The sequence below is a fragment of the Vicia villosa genome, linkage group LG4 (genome assembly GCF_029867415.1).
Source record: "Vicia villosa cultivar HV-30 ecotype Madison, WI linkage group LG4, Vvil1.0, whole genome shotgun sequence".
NCBI classification, from domain to species: domain Eukaryota; kingdom Viridiplantae; phylum Streptophyta; class Magnoliopsida; order Fabales; family Fabaceae; genus Vicia; species Vicia villosa.
Window position 1 is genome coordinate 150,652,684 of NC_081183.1, and position 22,847 is coordinate 150,675,530.

General features: G+C 36.5%; 3 protein-coding genes across 3 annotated transcripts; 1 reads left to right on the forward strand and 2 right to left on the reverse strand.

Moving 5' to 3' along the window:
* Positions 1 to 1,744: 1,744 nt before the first annotated feature.
* Positions 1,745 to 3,323, reverse strand: LOC131598073 (uncharacterized). The gene is made up of 2 exons (XM_058870711.1): positions 2,886 to 3,323; positions 1,745 to 1,876 (listed from the first exon to the last, which is right to left on the reverse strand). Exons 1-2 carry the CDS (start codon positions 3,321 to 3,323, stop codon positions 1,745 to 1,747), a joined length of 570 nt encoding a protein of 189 aa, XP_058726694.1.
* Positions 3,324 to 8,602: 5,279 nt separating this feature from the next.
* Positions 8,603 to 10,758, forward strand: LOC131595503 (BI1-like protein). The gene is made up of 4 exons (XM_058867859.1): positions 8,603 to 8,945; positions 9,036 to 9,149; positions 9,247 to 9,404; positions 10,336 to 10,758. Exons 1-4 carry the CDS (start codon positions 8,654 to 8,656, stop codon positions 10,540 to 10,542), a joined length of 771 nt encoding a protein of 256 aa, XP_058723842.1. The 5' UTR covers positions 8,603 to 8,653; the 3' UTR covers positions 10,543 to 10,758.
* A 1,334-nt stretch (positions 10,759 to 12,092) lies between these two features.
* LOC131595502 (uncharacterized) lies at positions 12,093 to 14,056 on the reverse strand. The gene has a single exon (XM_058867857.1). The coding sequence runs from the start codon at positions 13,945 to 13,947 to the stop codon at positions 12,367 to 12,369; it is 1,581 nt and encodes a 526-aa protein (XP_058723840.1). The 5' UTR covers positions 13,948 to 14,056; the 3' UTR covers positions 12,093 to 12,366.
* Between the last annotated feature and the right edge of the window lie 8,791 nt (positions 14,057 to 22,847).

Consider the following 22,847-nt stretch of genomic DNA (forward strand, 5'->3'; position numbering starts at 1 on the left):
AAGATAGAGAGGGGAACTCCAATAATATGGATTTTAGGGAAGTGATTTCCCGTTTTGCCTCCTCCAAAAAGTCTTATACTTATTCAGATGCTGCCATAATGGCTCGAAATGAGTGGCGAGCTCTCTTCTTTGACAATACTTTTAGTGTGGCCCATGGCTAGGACCCTATTGATATAAAATTTATAGACCATCTTGTTGTTACGAGTAGCAATGCAATTTCTGATCGGTGTTACCTTTTGCATGACAGTCGAAAAAATGGTTTAGTGGGGACATGCATATTTAGTGGTGCCAACAGATGTCAGGTTGTACCATTAGGTGTGTTCTGAGTTGGTAAGGACAATTTATGTATCTTATAATGTTAATAAGGTGGAGGTGACTTAAATAGAAGTGAGCCCTTCTACTGATTGATCGATCTCACACGTTCATGATGGCTATTTTGATATATTTTTTATCCCTTTCCAAGATTGTCTCTTTACTCGACTAAAGTTCAGGTTGTCGTTCGGTGGGTTGAATGAGGAGTTGCTGAAGTGTCTGAACATTGCTCTTTCCTAAATGCACCTGTTTGCCTAGATCTTTGCCAATGTGTTTGCGAGTACCGGGAAAGGTGTCGTCCCTTAGCCTCTTCTTCAATTTGTTTTATATATCTCGTACTTCCAAGGATCCCCTTCATGGGCAAGTAATACTATCACTTTTCCAAACAATTAAGATCTTTTGTGTTTATATGGATAGCTGGAAGAATTTGAAAGATCACTTTCTCTTGGTAACTTTTCAACCCTAGAGGCCCATTATTTATTCTGCAAGGTTCCTGAGGGAGATCATACTTCATCTAGAGCCTCTTTCTCTTTGTCCTTAAAGTGCAAAGGGAAAATTCATAAGTATTGGATTTGAAATCACTTTAATCGGGAGTCACATGTGATGTCTGTTACTAATATTTTAATGGAATTTTATATATGTTAATTTGTTTATAAGCAAATAATATTAAGTAGAGTACAACGGGTATTCCTGCCCATTTACAAAGTTCAAACAAGGTTCATATAATCAAGAGGAGAATGCAACCAATTATACATTATTGTGCAACTTCAACCTTTGATACCAATACCATGCCATAACCAAGACAGCATTTTGATATTCATAACAAGATCATCTAAAATGCAAAAATCACCATTAAATAAAACATTGTTTTGCATGTCCAAATTGACCATACTGTAGTCAGCCAACATAAGCTTAACTTCTTCTTGTTCTTCCCTTGAAGTGCTTGTGTGAATAATTTAAAGTGAGTCAACACCTCAAAAGCACCCAAGTTATTCATACCCAACCAACTGTAAATGTTCTCCCATGCTCTTTGGCTAACCTTACATTTGAAAAGTAAACGACCCAAGTCTTCTTTTTCTTCAAAAAAGACAACACATACCTTATCATGCACATTTTGAATGATCCCCCTCTTAGCTAGTTGATCTTTTGTTGGAAGTTTATTTAACATCACCCGCTAACCAAAAACCTTAAATCTTGAGGGAATGTTTGTCTTCCAAATTCTTCTAAAAGTACTTTTTGTGTTTTCATCCATCGTATTTTCTAAGTCCTTATCACGCATAAAACCATAACAATATTTCACAGTAAAGTTTCCATCTTGATTTTACCACTACTTAATCATGTCAGTTTCTCCAGCTGCTAGTTTGATATTTTTAAGTACCTCAGTGACTTCCACATGTTCTTCTACAGCTGTCAGATCGCCTTCAATTTCCTCTTACGCAATATGCAAATTCCATATCCATTCTTCGACCTGCACATTTCCCATCTCATTAATCTTCCCTGATGACTTCTTTGACCTTCTATACAGAATAGGAAAACAATTTTGAGGGGAGAATCCCCTAACCACCTGCTTAACCAAAACAAAATTATCTTTCATGCACCTAATTTGTAACTGATAATACCTACAAAACAATCAAAATTGTTAGTTTTGTTCACACTAGCATCATGTATATACTTCCACCAAGCCGATGATTTTTTATTTTTCTTTGTGTCTGTCCCCATCACCATAACATGTTGTTTATCGCCATATCTTGCCATCAATATGTATTTCCAAATGGCATAATCTTCCTCTAGAATTCTCCAAAACAGACAATAGTAATGCTTTGGTAAAATAACCTATTTGTCTAATGCCCAATCCGCCCTCATTTTTTTGGTCTGCATATGTTGATCCAGCTCACCCAGCCTATATATCTCTTTTCCTCATTTCCACACCATAAAAATCTACTCTGTATTTTTTATGATCTTCTGAATAATCTTCATAGGTGCTTTGAAAAATGACATCATATATATATATATATATATATATATATATATATATATATATATATATATATAGAATAGGAAAACAATTTTGAGGGGAGAATCCCCTAACCACCTGCTTAACCAAAACAAAATTATCTTTCATGCACCTAATTTGTAACTGATAATACCTACAAAACAATCAAAATTGTTAGTTTTGTTCACACTAGCATCATGTATATACTTCCACCAAGCCGATGATTTTTTATTTTTCTTTGTGTCTGTCCCCATCACCATAACATGTTGTTTATCGCCATATCTTGCCATCAATATGTATTTCCAAATGGCATAATCTTCCTCTAGAATTCTCCAAAACAGACAATAGTAATGCTTTGGTAAAATAACCTATTTGTCTAATGCCCAATCCGCCCTCATTTTTTTGGTCTGCATATGTTGGTCCAGCTCACCCAGCCTATATATCTCTTTTCCTCATTTCCACACCATAAAAATCTACTCTGTATTTTTTATGATCTTCTGAATAATCTTCATAGGTGCTTTGAAAAATGACATCATATATATATATATATATATATATATATATATATATATATACACACCAGGATACTAGAAAGCCTTGAGTTCAGCAATATCACCCTTCCCCCAAATGACAACATTTGAGCTTTCCATGTTGGTAGCTTCTTCTTTAGACTTTCCAACACTAGGTTACAAGTGACACGTCTTATAGGATTTGCTCCCAGTGGTATACCTAGAAACTTGAAAGGAATGTCATCTTTGCAGCAACATAAAAATTGTGATGCACATTTCATAAAAGCCTCGTCTACATTAACACCATAAATCTCGCTTTTGTAAAAGTTAACTTTGAATCCTAATACTAGTTCAAAATCCTCGAGTATAGCCTTAATACTCCATAGATTGTTCCACCTCCCATTCCCCAATATCATTGTGTCATTAGCGAATGGCGGTAATCTAACATACATATCTCTACTTACCTGATACCCTTCAAATTTATCAATTTCAACAACCTTATGCAACATACCTCGTTTACCACTTGAGCCCAATTGTTTGGTTTCATTTTATTTCATTGGTATCTTGTTTATATCTTTATTTAACATTATTAGGTGCATTAATATTTTGATCTTAAATGCAATAAATTAATTTTTGAGTCAAGTCCCATTTTAGTCCCTCACAAAAACTGTAGAGGTCAGATTAGTCCCTGAGAAAAAAAAAGTCCCTATTAAATTTCTTACAAAATTTAACTGAGCCATGTTAGTCCCTCTACTAATATTTTTTTTCAAACCGATTATATTTTTACTTTTGAACCGTGACTGGACCACCAGTGAAGACCCATTTTAGTCCCTCACAAAAAAGGGAGAGTCCAAATTAGTCCCTGAGAAAAAAGGTCTTTTATTTAATCCCTTACAAAATTTAACTAAGCCATGTTAGTCCCTCTTTCAATATTTTTTCGTATTTTTAAACTATGACTGGACTTGACAAGATAGACCTGCTTTTAGAAATTGAGTACCGGTCAGAGGATGAGTTCCTTTGCACATGGTCTTCAGAGTCTAAGTTTCCACCAGAAGCTGAATTCCCTAGATGTGAGACAATAAAATCTTATCATTCAGAATTTGAGTCATCATATTATGATCTTTCATAATCTGAGTCTCCAGCTTCTCTTCATATGTCCTATCAGAATCAGAGTCCGGTAAATTCTTTGACTAATGATCATGCACACTTGAACATATGTTACTGTACATAATTGTTCATTAAATACTTTGTTATCATCAAAACCTAAGTGATATGATATAAACCAATTTTCTTCCAACATACCATGTGTATTATTTTCTCCACAAGATTATTTACCAAAGCAAGAAATTATCCTAAGTCACCTTAGTAACAAAATTAAGTCTTCCTAAAAGACTATTAACAACTAAAACAATAACGACACCTAATACACAAGAATACATAACAACAAAAACCATAGTCACCCACCCATAAACTTGATAATAAACCAAACAAAGAAAAGAACATCGTGGTATTGCGATGATTTATATACAATCCCTTCATAAATAATTTCAATTCAACAGTCGTAAAATAGGAGTCCAGTCACAATTTAAAAAAAAATCGATTTGAAAAAAAATACTAAAAGAGGGACTAACATGGCTTGATTAAATTTTGTAACCAAACAAAGAAAAGAACATCGTGGTATTGCGATGATTTATATACAATCCCTTCATAAATAATTTCAATTCAACAGTCGTAAAATAGGAGTCCAGTCACAATTTAAAAAAAAATCGATTTGAAAAAAAATACTAAAAGAGGGACTAACATGGCTTGATTAAATTTTGTAAGGGATTAAATATAGACCTTTTTTTCTTAGGGACTAATTTGGACTCTTCCTTTTTTGTGAGGGACTAAAATGAATCTTTATTAGCAGTCCAGTCACCGTTCAAAAGTAAGAAAAAACTGATTTTAAAAAAAAATTAGTTGAGGGACTAACATGGCTCGATTAAATTTTGTAAGAGATTTAATAGGGTTTTTTTTTTCTCAGGGACTAATCTAACCTCTACAATTTTTGTGAGGGACTAAAATGGAACTTCACTTTTAATTTTTATTGTTAATAAAATTAGAAGAAAAAAAATTCTACATTATTTTAGCAATATGTTAAAGTATTATTTTAGCGAAGTTTTAAATAAATAGGCTAAATTACAGTTTTGGTCCCCCTGTTTTAGGTTTTTCACGATTTTGGTTCCCCTATTTTCTTTTTAAACAATTTTGGTCCCCCATCCCAATTTTGTCCATGAACAGTACATGTCCGTACATGAACAGTACATGTCCGTACATGAACAGTTGCATCAAAATTGGGATGGGGACCAAAACTGTTTAAAAAAAAGGTTTTTTCTTTACCCACATGCCTATGGGGGTCACCCCCAGCGAAAACCCTAGTTTACACCTGCTTCGGAAATGAACTTCCGAAGTATTTTTTTTTAAAAAATTTTCTCAGACTTCGGAAGTTCATCTCCGAAAACACCAAATGGGGGGTGTTTTCGGAGATGAACTTCCGAAAACACCTTTTTTCAGATTTTGGGGGGTTTCGGAAATGAACTTCCGAATTATGCAGAAACTGTGCTTTTTTTTTATGATTTTGGAAACAGCCTCGTATTTTTAATTAAAGAAAGACGGCAAATAAAATAAGCGATATATAAACAGAAAATACTAATATACTAATATGATAAGAATAGTGATATATACAAACCGATCCGATCCAAATCCAAATAATAATAGTGTACGAAAGATACAATCCGAAAACAAAAAAAAATAAACTCGACCAGTCGACCACTACTGGCTATGCCTAACATTTCACCCTGGGCCCTCCTCTTCCGCCTGTATGCCGCCGCACGGCCCGCATCAGTGACGAACATCTCCATCATGGCGACTGCCTCTGGACCGCCCTGATGAACGACACCTCAATCCAACGCGTCCCGCCCAAGCATCTCTATCCGCTGGCAGATCGGCAGGATATCAATGGCGTGGTCATTCTCGGCCTGCTGGTTCTCCAGGATCTCCTCGTGTACTGGCCTAGGAGCGTCGGGTGTCAGTAGAGGATGTGACACCCGATAGAACCATGTGACGTACCCCTCCACACTGTGCCAGTCCTGGGTGACCCGCATGCGACGATACTCCTCCAGTACCACATGATGCTCCCAATCCTCAAACATGGCAGTGAGTTGCACTCTGGTCACTGTGTCGGGAGCAGCCTCAAAGGGTGACCAGGGTATCATCTGCACAAATCCGAACTGCCGCATGCACCGCTCAGGGAGATACTGGACCATGATGGTAGTCCCGCATGCCAACCAGTCAGAATATAAAGATATGCCGTCAAAGGGGACAATCTGAGTGTAGTCGCTGAACGGCCTCCAGGTGACGTCATCGTGCATCGTGCAATCCAAGTATCCACGGTATGGTCCCACCGCATTGTTCCCCCTCTGGAGAACGTATCTGGCGCCCCTGGACTTGGCGTCAACGTACGCAGGATCGATGTGGAAGCCGTGGATGTGGGAGAAGTAGGAGATGATCCAGCTCTGAAACATAAATAAATACGAAACATAAGTAAATACGAAACACAAATACGAAACATAAATAAATACGGAACAATTAAAATGAAACGTACCGTGAGTAGTGTGCAGGATCCGGTCAACTGCCTCGTCCTCTAGTTGGAGGCCTCATTCATCTTCTGGTATAGGTATGCCAGAGTAGCTGCCCCCCAGTTCCACTGGTGAACGGTGGTCAAGTCCATGAAGTAGCGGAGGTAGGTCACGTCGACGTACCTCGCACTCTTGTCCACAAAGATCGCAGCGCCTACCACATGCATGTACCAGCACCGGAGAGTGCAGCCACGGTGATAATGTGTAAATAGCTCGTCACCCGCATCCTCAGCCTCGGCCGCCGCCACCAGGTGGTGCTCGAAGTGGCGGCTCAGTGTGGTGAACCGGATATGAGGCCCAGATGTCGTGGCGCACTCAAAGTCAACAACTTCGGGCTCCATACCCAAATAGAGCGCCATCCACTCAGTGGCTTTGACCCTCTGGATTCGGGAGTGGGTCAACAGTGGCCCCCTGATCGGCAGGTGGAGAAGGCACTGCACATCATGCAAGGTGATCGTCATCTCCCCAACCGGCAAGTGAAAAGAAGACGTCTCCTTGTGCCACCGCTCCACAAAAGCCCCCTGCATGTCGTGGCTGATGGTGGTGTACCCCGTCATGCAGAGCCCACTGAGCCCTGAACCTCTCACAGCGTCGTTAAACCACTCGGCAGTCGGTTTAAACAGACTGAAAATCTTTCGGGCATGGTTCACCATTTTCAACGGCTCTCTCTCCTGTTACAAAAAACAAATAAAAAAGTATGTTAAATAGACGGTTAATAAAATATTGAATAAACGTCTAAATTATAAACGGTTAAATAATGTAGTCGGACAAATTATAAAAAATACCCCTCCCTCCCAGATCCGCCGAGCGACGTGATCGCGGTAGGATATCAGCACTGAAGTGTCACCGGGCTCTCCCGGGAAGCCATCCTCCTGCTCATCCTCCTCCCCGAGTGGAGAGTCAACATCCGGTACATCCTCCGCCTCGTGGTATGATACTGCCACCTCCGGTACCTCCTCCTCCTCCTCCTCTTGCTGGCGGGAAGAAGATACCCGAGCCAGACGACTCCTCGATCCAGATGTAGAGGAACCCTCGTCCATCTCCACGGGAACTCGCACACGTCGTCCCCGGCCCTGCCCCAGTCCCCGTGTCGACGCCAGTTACGCCGCCCGCTCGCGTCTAGCCGACGCAATCTGGGTCTCTCTACCCTGTCTGATGCGTGATAGGTTGTCTGACATGTTCCTAAAAACAATTGAAATCGATTAATATGCGAGACAACATAAAGAACTAAAAAAAATTACACTTCTGATACAATTCGGAAGTTCATTTCCGAAACTGGGAATGGAGGTGTTTTCGGAAATGAACTTCCGAAACACCCCTGCGAAGAACTTCTCTGCAACCTCCAATGGTTGACCCCAAAATCCTAAAACATAACTAATTTTATTCATTCTAAACAACCTAAATAGTAGTTTAGAGTTTGACTAATGGATCTAAACAACCTAAACAACCCTAATAGAGATATAATAATGGATCTTGAAAAAAAATGCACTAAACTTACCACTAATAGAGTTTGGGATGATTTAGATTGAGATTGGAAGAAGATGTTGGCAATCTCTGATACTTCACACTTGCTTTTTGCAGAAATTTTGAAGAGAAGTTGAGTTTAGAATAGGATTAGGGTTAAATGAATGAGGAGGGGGCTGTTTTGCTTAATCTGCAAAACGTCCAGTATTTCGGAAATGAACTTCCGAAATGCTGTTTTCGGAAATGAACTTCCGAAATAAGACAATTTTTTCAAAAAAAAAGGCGCTTTCAGAGATGCATCTCCGAAAACACCTTTTTCTTGCATTTCGGAGATGCATTTCCGAAGTTAGGGGTAGTTTGGATTTTTCACCAGAGGTGGGCTAGAAGTTTGGGAGGTCTATAAAGAAATTTTCAAAAAAAAAATATGGGGACCAAAATCGTGGAAAACCCAAATCAGAGAGACCAAAACTGTAATTTAGCCAAATAAATACTTACAATGACATAATGAAGCACTAGTAAACTGTAATCTTCGGTAAAAAAAAGTAATCTCTAATCCAACGGCTTGGAAAATGCCTGTCACCGTCGAAAACTGAACAACGCGCATTCATTCATTCATTTTATCATCATATATACACATACACAGATCTTCAAGATAAAAAAAAAAAAACAGAAGAAGGAAGAAGAGGAATAAGACGAAGATGATGATGTTTGATCAATCGCCGCAGGCGCAGCAAGACAAGCGAGGCTACACAAGCGTGAAAAACGATCAAGAATTCGACATCGAATCAGGAGAAACCCTCTACCCCGGTCTCAGCGTCGGCGAAAATCAACTCCGTTGGGGTTTCATCCGTAAAGTCTACGGAATCCTCTGCGCTCAGATCCTTCTAACCACCATCGTCTCCGTTATAACCGTTTTCTACGCTCCTCTTAATCTTCTCCTTAGGGGAAATTCTCCTCTTCTCCTGTTCCTCGTCTTCCTCCCATTTATCTGTACGGCTACATCTTTCATGATTTTCTGTTATCGTAGTTCATTTGCGCCGATCTGATATGGTTCGATCTGATCTAGATTTTGTTTTGCAGTTTTGATTCCTTTGTTGAGGTATCAACAGAAGCATCCTCATAATTACATTTTGCTTGGACTTTTCACCTTGTCCATTAGCTTCACCGTCGGAGTTACCTGTGCTAATACAGATGGTAGGGTTTTGTTTTCAATTTTGGTTGTTGATTTCGCGTGTGGTATTGTTGTTCCGTTATTCTGATTATTGATTGCATCGTGTGTGTTGTTTTGCAGGAAAGATTGTTCTTGAGGCATTGATTTTGACATCTGCTGTGGTTTCTTCATTGACTGGTTATGCCTTTTGGGCTTCAAAGAAGGGCAAGGATTTTAGCTACCTTGGTCCTCTCTTGTATACCTGTCTGTTTACCCTTGTCCTCACCGGCATGATGCAGGTTGGGTTGCATTGCATTTTCTTTCATTTTTTCGTATGATTGATTGATAACTAGTTTTTTTATCATGTAAATTTCTATATTTCAATACTAATGGTAGTTTGTGTGTGTTATATATGTCAAATGATATATTAGGATGGGTAAGTGGTCACATGGGATAATATAGGATATGATTAGGAATGAAATTGTTGTAAAAATACTGAGTAGTTTCTATTGTAGAAAATATAGTTGAAATCAGTGTTATTAAAACCATGGCGCGGGGTTTTCATCCATAATCCGCCATAGACTGCCGTCTACCATCAACAACACTGGTTGAACCATGGCACAGGTTTTTCCGCCATTATCTGCTATTACAGCGCCACAAAGTGGAGGATATGGTGGGATTTTATCTCTCCGCCTAGACTGCCATCTACCATCTACAACACTGGTTGAAATCATGGCGACATTAGAAGGTATGTCATTCGAACGGGGATGAGGATTGTAAGTAAATTTGAATCTCTAGGATTCAATGCCAAACATGCATGTAGTCCAAGTCTTGGTTGAGGAATATGCGGAAAAAATTCATAGACCCACTTATAAGGAGGAGGATAAATGAGATGTAATACGATTTAATATTATAATTAAAGGGAGACTGGTGTGTTGGAACCATGGTGATTGGTCTCTCACTGTGCGTTGAATCCAAAGCTACCAGAGATAGCATTTTGCCGTGATATGCTTTGACACAGCAGTTCCAAACAGAGATTTGAAGGTTAAAATGGTTTTCCATTAGGCATGATTCATTATAAGACATAATGAAATTGTTGTATTCATGTGGTTGCATCATGTAATAAAAAGCCTGTCCATAGACACTCACTTATTTATGTATGTTTATATATGTATATAGTTTATGCTTGCTGCTTTTCTCTTGCTTAAGACTAGTTTCTCTCTTGTGCAGATGTTCTTCCCTCTTGGGCCAGTAGCACATGCAATCTATGGTGGAATTGGTGCTATGATTTTCTCTGCTTACATTGTCTACGACACTGACAACCTGATCAAGCGCTTCACTTATGATGAATACATTGGGGCCTCTGTCACTCTTTATCTTGACATCCTGAACCTGTTCCTTTCCATCTTGAGGATTCTGAGGGAGGCAAACAATTAGTCTCCTTCACGAATTGATCTTGACCAAAAATAAGAGAATTTACTTTGTTGCATCGCATCTTTGTGATGCTGTAGTAAGCATTATGCAGATATACAATGCTTCTCTAGTATTCCTTTACAGCTGATAGACAGCACTTTTGGTGAAATGGAAAATTTGTAGCTTTACAATTGTATTTACGTGTGATATAAGAATCTCCTTTGGGATATGTTCTTTTAACTTTGAATTTAATGCCGTCTCTTTTATATATAATACATAAGTTACCATACTTTCACCCTGGTATTGTATGCAGAAAGAAATTGTGATATTGTTGCTAGTGTTATGTAAAGAGTAAAATGTAGGTCTGAGCTTAATAATTTATGAAGACTTTGGTGCTATGTAGAATTGTGGATGATAATTGTATAGTTTTGATATCTGATTTTGGTTCGGGGCATACAAGTTCCCTAATGCTTGATGCTATATGCAAATTTGTTCATGCTTGATGTGAAGCATATCCTATACTCCCTCCGGCCCGTCCCATGTTATAAGGAAATTTCATTTTTTTAGGTTCATTGAATATTTAATGTATTTGGTTTATAAATTGAACATAATTATTCAATGAATTTAAAAAGGTGAAATTTATTTATAATATGGGACGAAGGGAGTATTGTATTTTGCAATAGGAACATTCTTCTTTTCAATAGAGTATTTGATATTATTCGATATTATTCGACAAACTTATTTTTCTGTGGTTTATGTTAATATTTTATAACCAAAAAGATTCTTTCAACTGCGATAAAAGATGAGTGTTATTCTGTTTTAATCAGAGTGTTATTCTGTGTCTCCATCATTTCGCGAAAGTACTAATTGTATTACTTTATGGGGTCTGCAATTTGCACCTTCGAATTTTCTATTTCACAGCAGCGAATAGAGCCATTTTATTAAAAATAACTCGATCTCATGGAATAAAATTGAAGAATAGATGAAACAGCAAAGATTTTCACCTTATATACTAGTAACAAGCTACAAGGCTAAAATGCCAAATTACTTGCTGACTCAACTTATAACTAAATATTTCATTAATAATAAATTACACAGTTACTTAAAGACCAACAAAAAAACAGACAAAACTCAGTCAAGATCTAGATCATATATTCAAAATGTACAAGATTTTTAATAAACGCCAAAGACAAACAAGTCAATAGCTTTGGATTGAGACTCCACATTCTTCATATTATCTTGTTACATATCATTTCTTCAACTTCTTCGAATCCCATTCAACTAAACGTAGTCTCAGGGTTGTCCAAATTAACTACACGTATGCTATTTGATGAGTGAAGAAAAAGGTGCTAACCATGATACAGATTATAAACAAGCTTACCCCATTGCAGAACATCTCCTATGTTTATTTATGTGCAAACAAGTACAAGATGCTGCAAGATAAACTCCTTCTGGAAGTACAGCTCTCCTATAAGTGATGCAAGAAGGTTCCATTTGAGTCCATGATTGAACAATACCAGTATAAAGGTAACTCAATATGACATGATCATGCAATCCCCAAAATAATACTAGTATTAAGGCGACTCAATAGTCAATATGCTATATTAAATGTGACTCAATAGGCCACAGAACATGACTAGAGACCCTTCTTCAAAGAGGATGAAGGGTCCACATGAGCATATAAATTGAACTTTATTTCAACTGGTGCTCACCTTACCTTGAGCTTGTATAAGACATAAAAAATAGAGTGTATTTACATCATTCAGTTACAAGGAAAAAAATTATACACTTAATGAGCAATTTGTGTTTATAAATTGAATCAATAGTGGAAACGAACCCACAATCTGGTCATGACTTAACAGCCTCATCATCATCATCATCATCTTCCATATCCCAACTTAGATCCTCATCATCTTGGTCAGCCGTTGCAGAACTCAACCTCTTCCGCAAATCAATCCTACTTTCAGACCCACCAACATCATCTTTTCTTTCATCATTACTTTCAACATCTTCAATCTCCTCCCAGCTAATGTCTTCTTCTTCAGGCAATGAAGGTTGGCTTGAAATTGAAACAACTGAAATATCACTATCTTTGCAGGATTCACCACCGTTATCGTTATCTGTCTTCACATCTGATACCTCGTTTTTCTCATCTAACTTTTCATCTTGATCACCCATAGTCACAGTTACTGGAACATTAGATGTCACATTGTCATTATTCTTCACCTCCAACTTATCATCTTCATTAGTTATAGATTCAGGAACTACAACACCCTTCTCATCATTTTCCATCTTCAAATCCTCAACAGTCTCAACATTAGCACCTTCATCAGTTACAGATTCAGGAGCAACAACACCCTTATCATTTTCTATCTTCAAATCCTTAACAGTCACAGCATTAGCACCTTCATCAGTTATAGATTCAGGAGCAACCACACCTTTCTCATCATTTTCTGTCTTCAAATTCTTAACAGTCTCAACATTAGCACCAACGGTAGCGGCAACAATAGCAGAATTATCCTCCTTCAATTCAGAAACCCCACTGTTACTTCCTTTGGGCCCCTTTCCATCATTATTATCGTCGTCATCATCATCATCATCGAAATCCCAGCTCAAATCCTCCTCTTCACCAGAAATAGCATGCTTCACAAGCTTAGCCCTTGCTTCCTCAGCTTGGTTAAGCTTATGCAGCTTATAAAAATACCTGCTCCAGAATCTATCATCATCAATCTTACTAGGAACAACCTTCTCATAAATCTCATCAACAACAGCATTCTCTTTAATCAAATTCTCAATCTCCTCTTCCTTATTATCCAATTCAAACCCTAATTTCCACTCATTGAAATTCTCCAAATCCTCAGGTTCCTCCAAATAGGTATTAACATCACTCTGAAGACCACGCATTAATACATCAAATCTACTATATTTCAAATCCAAACCCTGACTACTACTACTACTCCTCAATATTCTCTTGTTACCGTTATTGCTCGAATCAGAATCAGAATCAGGGGATAAAAGAGAATCCCTACCGTGTGAAATAATCTGCGCCGTCGATTTCCAAACGCTGCTGCCGATGTCGTCGATAGCTTGCCCAACGGTCTCGAGCGATTCCTGAGCCACCGAGGCGCCTACATCTAGGGAAGCCGGGAGGTCTTTAACAGCGCGTGAGGCGGCTTCTCGGATCACCGATGTTTCAATCTTCAAGCCGGAGCCGAATTCTTCGAGATCGTGCCGGTAATTCGCGATGACGGATTCGGATTTTGATGCTAGGGTTTGGATCAAGCCGCCGAAGCTCCAAGCGGTGTTTTCGGTGGATGTATCGTGATCTGATTCGGCTTGATCGGGATCATGCGGTGGCGAGTCGCTTTGGTCGGAATCATGCGACGGCGAGTCGGGTTCGTCGGAGAAGACAGTTTTGAAGAAGTTCATGCCGGCGGAAAGAGGTTGTTTGGAGATATTGGCGGATGGAATTGATTTGTGTACAATGGTGTGAGATTTGAAGGCGGAAAAGGACTACGTACGATTTTGTAACAAAAATTAGGTTTTTTTTTAATCATAAAAATTTAAATAAAAATTGGAGAATACTTATGAAGGTGTGATGGATATTTAATATATTTAAATATCTTTTAAAAAGTAAAAATAATGAGGAAATTGTATATGTGTAAGAAAAAATTATACACTTTTATATTTTTATTATAAAAAATATAAATCACATTTAAAGAATTGTATTTAAGTTTTTTTCATGAAAATTTAATGAGCAATAATTCAAATATATTTTCAATTGTTAATCGCAAATGATTTATTTAGGAGACCCATTGTGTAACATTGCCAACCAATTTAAGTCTAATCGAAATCACCCATATATTTTAAAATCACTAAAATGCTAGGATTGATTATTTGTTTTTTTATTAAATGAGAGTGTAAAATTATTGTGTGTATGTCTTTTAAAGTTAAAACTCTTATTTAAAATATATATTTCCTCTGTCTTAAAATAAGAAAAATATGATGTCTTAAAATAAGAAAAATATGATAAATGAAAGAGAGAAGAGTAATTTTACAAAATTATCTTTATTGGTTTATTCTAATAGTAATTCTTTTATAAGCAAAATTTATATTAATGAAAGTCTAAGGAGTACTTAACCCAATACAAAAGAAAGATACAGATGAGGAATCTTAAACAAAGCTCAAGAAGTCTAAGGGATAATACATCCAATTGTATAAAGTTGTGACATTTTTTCCTCTTTCATCAAAGGCCAACAAGTTATATGACACAATCTTAATATTCATCACCAAATCATCTAAGATGCAATTGCCATTATAAGAAAATAATATTGTTGCGTATATTCTAGATGGAACAAATCACAACTAACCATAACATGCAAATATTCTTTTTCTTCGTTTTACCTGCCAAAACATTTAAAAATTGATTATAATGGTTTCCTCCAACAACCTCCGCATCTATGTTCATTTTCAGCCAAGCATATATGTTTACTCCATACTCTTAAACTAATGATGCACTTGAAAAATAAATGTTCCAAGTCTTAAGAACTATCCCGCATAAAACACAAACCTTCTCATTGTCATCGTGAATGATCCCTCTCTTTACCAGATGATCTCTGGTTGCCACTCTCCACCCGAAAATCTTTACTTTTGAAGGAATGCTACTATTTCACACTCTCTGCAAAATCCCATTTGTATTACTAGAAATTACATCTTCAATATACTTCTCCCTCAAGCTAGTGTAACAACTCTTCACAGAGAAACAACCATTCTTGTCAGATCACGATTTAAACGAATCATTCACTTCTGAATTTAAGTTCACCGTGACCAATATCTTGAATAAATCGAAGGCCTCTAGTGCTGCCTGTGGATCGGCCAAGACTGCATCAGCCGCTAGATGCAAATCCCAATTCCAGCCGTGTGCATTCCAGCTCCTTATTTCGCATTCCAATCCCAACAGCTTGGTGCAACATTTGAACAGCCCAAGGAAAGTGATTTTGATGGGGTATTCACCAATTCATTTGCTATGCCATAATAACACTAATAAATATTACTTGGAAAATAGTTAGAAACATTAGTTTACATGAAGCTTGCCGCTATCATATCCTTCCACCAAATAGAATCTTTATGGTTTGTTTTGAAATCTTTGCCCATCATCACATCGTGTTGTATATCACCATATCTTGCGCTCATAATTTGTCTCCAAATAGAACATTCCTCCTTCAAAACCCCCCACTTCCACTTGCAAAGTAGTGCTTTATTGAAATATTATATATGTCTTATGCCAAGTCCACCTTCATCTTTTGGTTTACATACATTGTGCCAACTCACCCAGCTAATACACTTTTCTCCTCCTTACCACATCACAAAAATCTGCTATGGATTTTGATCACCTCTTTTATTGGTTTGATAGCGGCTATATAGAATGAAATAGTGTATATTGGGATATTCGATAACACTGATTTCAATAGTGTTACCCTCCCCCTAATAGACAATAATCGTGCCTTTCACGTTGATAATGTTCTCTTCAAACTATCTACCACAAAATTCCATGTTGTGCATCTTCGTGGATTCGAACCCACCGATATGCCTAAAAATTTGAAAGGGATGACATCCTTGCAACAATACATAAAATGGGATGCACGCTCTAAGAACTCCTCTTTCACATTCACCCCATATATCTTGCTTTTAAAAAAGTTGACTTTGAGAACAAAACCAAGCTCAAACCCCTTGAAAATTTCCTTGATACACCACCAGTTTTTCCAGCAACCCCTACCCACGTCCACTGTAACATCCGTGAATTGAAAAAGCTTTACTTCAGTACCTTTAAGCTCCTTTTAACCTTCAAAACAACCTTCCTCTTAGCTTTTCAGAATAGCCCAACAAGACCTTCAACTATCAAAGTGAACAAGAAAGATGATATGGGTCACCTTGTCTTAACCCCCTTTCGACCTTAAAGTTGTTGGTTGGGCTACCGTTAACCAAGATTGACATGGTACTGTTGAATATCCACGCTTCCATCCATTTACACCACTTTGAGCCAAAGCCAAATTTGATAAGCATCATTTGCAAATAGTTCCAATTGACGCAATTGTAGCTTGTTAGAAGTCCACCTTGAATATAAAACACTCTTTCTTCTCCTTGGTTGCGTGATCGATAATTTCATTAAGATATAAAAATCCAACTAAAATTTGTCTTCTTAGGACAAAAGCAGTTTGAGTTGATGAAATAATTTCATTGAGAACCCTTTTAATTTTGTTGGCTTGAATCTTAAACGGAATTTTGTACAAGCAGCCCACTAAACATATAGGCATAAACTCATTCAGCCCTTAGGGATTAATATTCTCTGGGATTAACTGGATGAAGGATATTGTAGTTGCTTTAGGAAGGCGTGCGTTTAGGTGTAACTCCTGACAAACTTCCCAATGTCCTTTTCAAGGAATTCCCAACATTCTTAAATGAATTTAAAGTTGATTCCATCGGGACCAGGGATTTTGTCCCCTTCCGAGTCCTTAACAGCAGCCCGAATTTCCTCCTCTGAGAATTCAGTTTCCAATAAGATCCTCTCACCTTCAGAAATACACTTAAAACCAACCCCCTCCATGATAGATCTTTCCACCACTTCCTCCTAAAATTTCTCCCTAAAAGCCTTGAATATCTCCCTACGAATACCCTTAACATTTTCCACTATCACGCCTTTGCTATTTTGAACCGACAGTATAAATTTTTTCCTTATTTCTTTGATCAATGCATGAAAATATATGGTGTTAAGGTCTCCTCTAGCTAGCCATTTCTGTCATGAAAATATATGGAAATATGGTGTTTCCATATTTCATCCTTAGCCTCAACTCTAGAATTTTCCCTATTGTTGTTAACTCCTTGATCCTCTCCAATAGTTGCCCTATATTCTTCATTCAATTTCTACACAGCCTCCTCAACTTTCAAATCCACCCACCCGAAGCACTCATTGTTCCAAACTCTCAATTTATTTCTCAACACTTTAAATTTTTCCTTAAGAACACAAGCTTGTTTTTCTTCTATTTAAATGGATTTCCACACATTCTAATTCTTTATGTTCGAACCAAAAATTATTCACCCATGGAGGAGTAATTTATCTGAGAAACACATGGAAATTCTTTTCTAGCGAATATTCAACATTCTTCAGAACTGCTGATGTTTCTTTAGAAGTGGATGTAATAGTTCTTCTGAGGCGTGTCAGCGCTGATTCTAATGATCTCGAAAGATCACTATTCAAAATCAAACAATATTATATTTGCACACTAAAGAAACTACTAGAGCAAAAAAAATTTTACATATAAAATATATGTATTATTATCATCAAAACTAGAGATTAAATGCAGAACAAAATCTTGTTCTAACAATCTCCCTCTTTTCGATGATGACAAAATTATGTATTTTGATGAAACAATTTTGCAAGGTTATGTCATAAAAATATTAGAGTTAGATAGAGAAAACTCCCCCTGAGATATCAGAGTGTTGTTAACTTGTCAGAGCCCGATTTAAGCATCAAGTCCACTTATTAGAACTTGAATTATCAAAACCTTTTGAATACCAGAAGTTCTTTATCTGAACCGACCTATTTGTTATGTTCAGCGTGTCCCTGAAACACATTCTAAACTCTTTGCATATATAGTATGCTAGAAAAATATGTAAGCAATGAGATTTAGAGAATTAGATATGTGTACATATTTAGGTTATTTGGGACGGTCTAACAAGACAGCACGAGGAAAAAATAGAACAAAATGGCCAGGTCAAAGCTAGGGAAATCGTCAGCCCAATGCGCCATAAGAGTCGACAACCCGGGCAAAGACATCATACCCGGTTTCAACCGGGCTCACAAACCGGTTTTCATACGTTACAAAAAGACTCTCTATATTCCACCCGAGTCAGCTGTAAACTGTTGTACCCCAATTTTTGACTACTGAGATCCCACCTTATTTCAAATAGTAGGATCATCATCATCATCATCATTCATATATCATTTTCTAACCCAAAATATCAACAAATATTGTTATTTGTTGCTTGTGTCTCAAAACAGGAGACTGATCAAAAAAAGGCTGAGAAAATTAGGGTTTTGAAACCCACAAAGGGGTTCAAACATTCTCATCAAAATCAAAGCACGAGGATGGCTCAAATCAAAATCAACAACTTCCAAATTCATCTGGTGCCCAAATTAGGGTTTTGACCTAATTCATCTGAGGAGTTAACTTTTAATCAGGACATAGCTCCATGGCTCAAACTATGATTCAAGGGTATCCAAATCAAAATTATAATCCATTCATATCATCTTTTTGAAGAGGAGAGGTTGATTCAATTAAAATCCACAAGATTGCAATTTATTTAGAAAAAGTCAACTATGCATGTCAACCTTTGACTTTTCAGGAAATTGGTCAACTATGGACTTTTTAAGTTCAAAATCATCAACATATGATTATTAAAGTCATTTGATCAAGAAAAATTAAAAAAATCAATTAAAGATCAAAACGTCAACAAAAGTCAAAATTAGGGTTTTAAGTGATTTTGACCTTATTTTGGGAACTTCAAATTTCACCTACAAACTCTAAAATCTCCCAACATGAAAGTTGTAGATCTTGATCAAATAAACAACTTTGAAACTTATAGAATTTAGTCAAAAAGTGATCAATTTGAAAGATATTAGATCAAGAAGTTTATGTTTAAAAAATTTAGGAAAATTTCAGGTGTTTTAACATGGATTTCTTCCAACTTTATGGCCATTTTTCACTATGATCCAAAATGAGTTTGAGAAATATCTTAACAAGTAGATTGAAGTATGTAGCAAGATCTTTCCAAAGATACCATTAGCATGGAATTTCATCACTTGAGCTATGAGATATGATTTTGCAAAGATGACACCATAGCACTTGAATTCAAGCTATTTGCATGAAGAATTTTGAACAACCAACTTGTAAACTTATCCAAATTTGCAAGAACCAAGCTATTACAAGTCCTCTAACTTGTTCAAGTGGCCATAATCTGAAGATTACATACTCTTTTGAGCCATTATCCAAGAGGTTCATACTTCCATTTTGGAAAAGCATTGCTTGTCAATGCATTGAGCTCCCAACTTGTTTCTATCTGAACACAAGCAACCCTAAAAGATCAGACACAACATGTTTAAAGTGTCTAACCACTCCAAGCATGCTTGTACCTTCCCTGGGAACCATGGATTTCCTATTCCTTCACAAACAAGCAAAGTAGTACAACTATCACATGTGAGCTCCTAAGGATATGATTCTTTCACCCACAAACCCTAAATTTGGCCTATAAATAGAGGGTCTTTCCTAAGAAATCAAACACACAACAATTCCCAATCTCACCCTCAATTGAAATTCCAAATTTTAGTCATTTGCATAAGGTAAGCAATTTTGAGTTCTAAGGATTTGTTGTGTTAAACCACCTTCCAAGTATCTTCCATACATCATATAGAAGTTGTTCATCACACCCATACACCTTAAAAATACCTTTATACCAAAATCACCATTTCACCACCATTAACATACACCTTGAAGCCTTAAACTTCAAGCTCACGTTCCTTACACACATTGACCCAACTACCACTTTAGATACCTTCTATATACCATATAGAAGCTATCTGGATCATTGATTAATATCTGTAACACCTGGAACCTCAAGTTCCATTTTTTGTTCTTCTACTTGTAGGTGGATTCAAGTAGCCAGTTCTAGGAAGTTTCAACACCAACTAAGCATCCAGTTAGCTTCCTTAAGGTGTCAGGAAGCTACTAAGATCATTAGAACTCATCTGGAAGTGCTCTAAAGCAACCTTTGATTTCCAGTTTGCAGGGGTAAGCTCTTGAATTCGAACTCCACTATTTGAGCATCAAATTCCATATTTCTTTATACCATTTTGTCAGAACAATATGAGGAATAACAACCCTAAGATTTTCTCATACATTTTAGATGCTGAGTAGAATGCACACTTATTTCACTGAAATTGATCAATGTTTGAGAAAACTTGAATTGGAATCCATGTCGGGTTCAAGGTTGAAGATGAAGTTTAAACCATTTTTGAAAAATGTTTTATTTTATATATACTTGCGCGCGTATTGATATCAGTTAAAACACGTTGGTTCACTAGAAAAGTTTTAAACCTTTCACCATTAGGGCGTGGGTTCAAGTCCCACTAGGGCCAAACCATATTTTTAGCACTTTGTTTTATTTCATTTTTTCATAGCTTTACATTTTTATTTAAAATAGTAAAACAATTTATTTTTGGGTTAAGTATGTTTTTGGTCCCTATAAATATCTCAAATTTTATTTTTAGTCCCTATTAACAAAATGACATGTTTTGGTTCCCACATAATTATTATGCACGTAGTTTTAGTCCTTACTGTTAAACCGATGTGTATTTTTGAATGATTGTTTTACAGATATGTTCAGAACGTTATGAAAAGTTCCTCGAAAAAAAAGGAACTCAGAATTTGATTTCTAAGTTGAGATTTGCATTACTTTTATCATTATCTTTTGAAATTTATAAAATTCATATTTAATTCTTCTCATTTAAAAAAAATCTATAATTTGGTAAAGAAATATTTTATAATATTCTAAACACGTATGAAAAAAATTATTCAAAAAATTAAAATTTGAAGGGTAATTAAACAGTTTTCAAAATTTTAAAAAATAATAGAGACTAAAACTGCATGCATAAAAATTTAATAGGGACTAAAATATGTCAATTTTTTAATAGGGACTTAAAAATATCATTTTTTTAATAGGACCAAAAATGAAATTAGAGATATCTATAGGGACCAAAAACATACTTAACCTTTTGTGTGACCTGTTCTGACCATCTTTTTGACCCAACATAAAACCCAAAATATGACATGTTCTAACACCACATGTATGCAAGTCATCAACAAGCGCTTTATCAGCTTCACTCAGTCGACGATACTTAAGAATAAAATGAACAAACCGTTGTGGAGTTAACTTATGATTAAGAGTGGATTCAAATTCAACAACTCTCCAACTTCTAGTCACTACATCATATGCCACGAGCAACCGAGTAAGACAACCTGTTCGAGTGATTAGCCTTGGCCCCCTGTGTTGATCCACCATTAACATATGTTTCTTATGTCTTTTTCCCTATATATTACAAACTAATAGGCGCATAATAATATTTTTTTTGAAATCACGGTCAATCTCATCTGTTCTTACAGCAAACCTATGATATTCTGCATATGTTTCATAAAACTCATAAGCTTTTTTCTCTGATTCAAATTTCATATCTCTTATATCATCATCTGAGATTTCACCTATACCTTTGTAATCATCCAAATCCTCTTTTCCTTCTTCATTATCCACATAACTACCATTGTTCATCTCATCATCATTAGCATCTTCACCGTTATCCATGCTTGCTACACCATTTATAATCTTTATGAATTGAATGTCTACTTTACAATCGTTACTCCTATCACATTTATTGTCTGCACCACATGAAAAGTAACAACTTTAAGTGTTGGCACGCCAAAAGAAGTCACGAAACCAAAACAAATAAAAAGCAAAGTGCATAGAATATAAAAATAGATTAGCAGAAGGTGTGGAGAAAAAAAAAGACTCATTTGTTTTCAAATTTTGACTTTGATAATTCGTTGCTTTCTTACCGTGTTTTAATGCAAGATCACAAAGGAATGAATATAAAGTAACACTAACAAACCTATCACCAAACCAACAACAAGGTAATACATATATGAGACAACCATGGATATTAGTTATTTCGTTTTTTAAGATTTGATTCAGTTTAAGATTTAATCCTTTTTAAGAAGATATGGTTTGAGATTGATCACATGACAATAATTAAGCATAATTTAGGACCATAAGATTAAAACTAAATCAATGGTTGTGATTTGGAGTAATTTAGAAGATAATAGTCTTCATTTAAAATTTTGTAATTTTTTATTTGATCTAGAGTCTTTTGTTTTTCGGTTGAGATCATCAGTGTTTTAAAACTTTAGTCATGCTGTTACTGACTTGCTATGCTATAAGTGTTAATATTAGTATGAACACACATTTGAAAACAGTCAAACTAACATTGAGGGGAAAACCCAGTGACTCTGGATCACCTCAGGAGTAGCAACATTTGTTATTATATCCTTCCTGACAACTTGAATCTTGAGACTTTTCTGCTAACCGCCAGAACTTTATGCATATCTCGTGGGCACCATCCACTGTCAATCAGTGAAAATCACAAAATATATGTCACAAGTTCAAGGGCTGAATGTCGAGATGGTTCATTTTCTCAACTTATTCCTTCAGGATCCTGGATCATG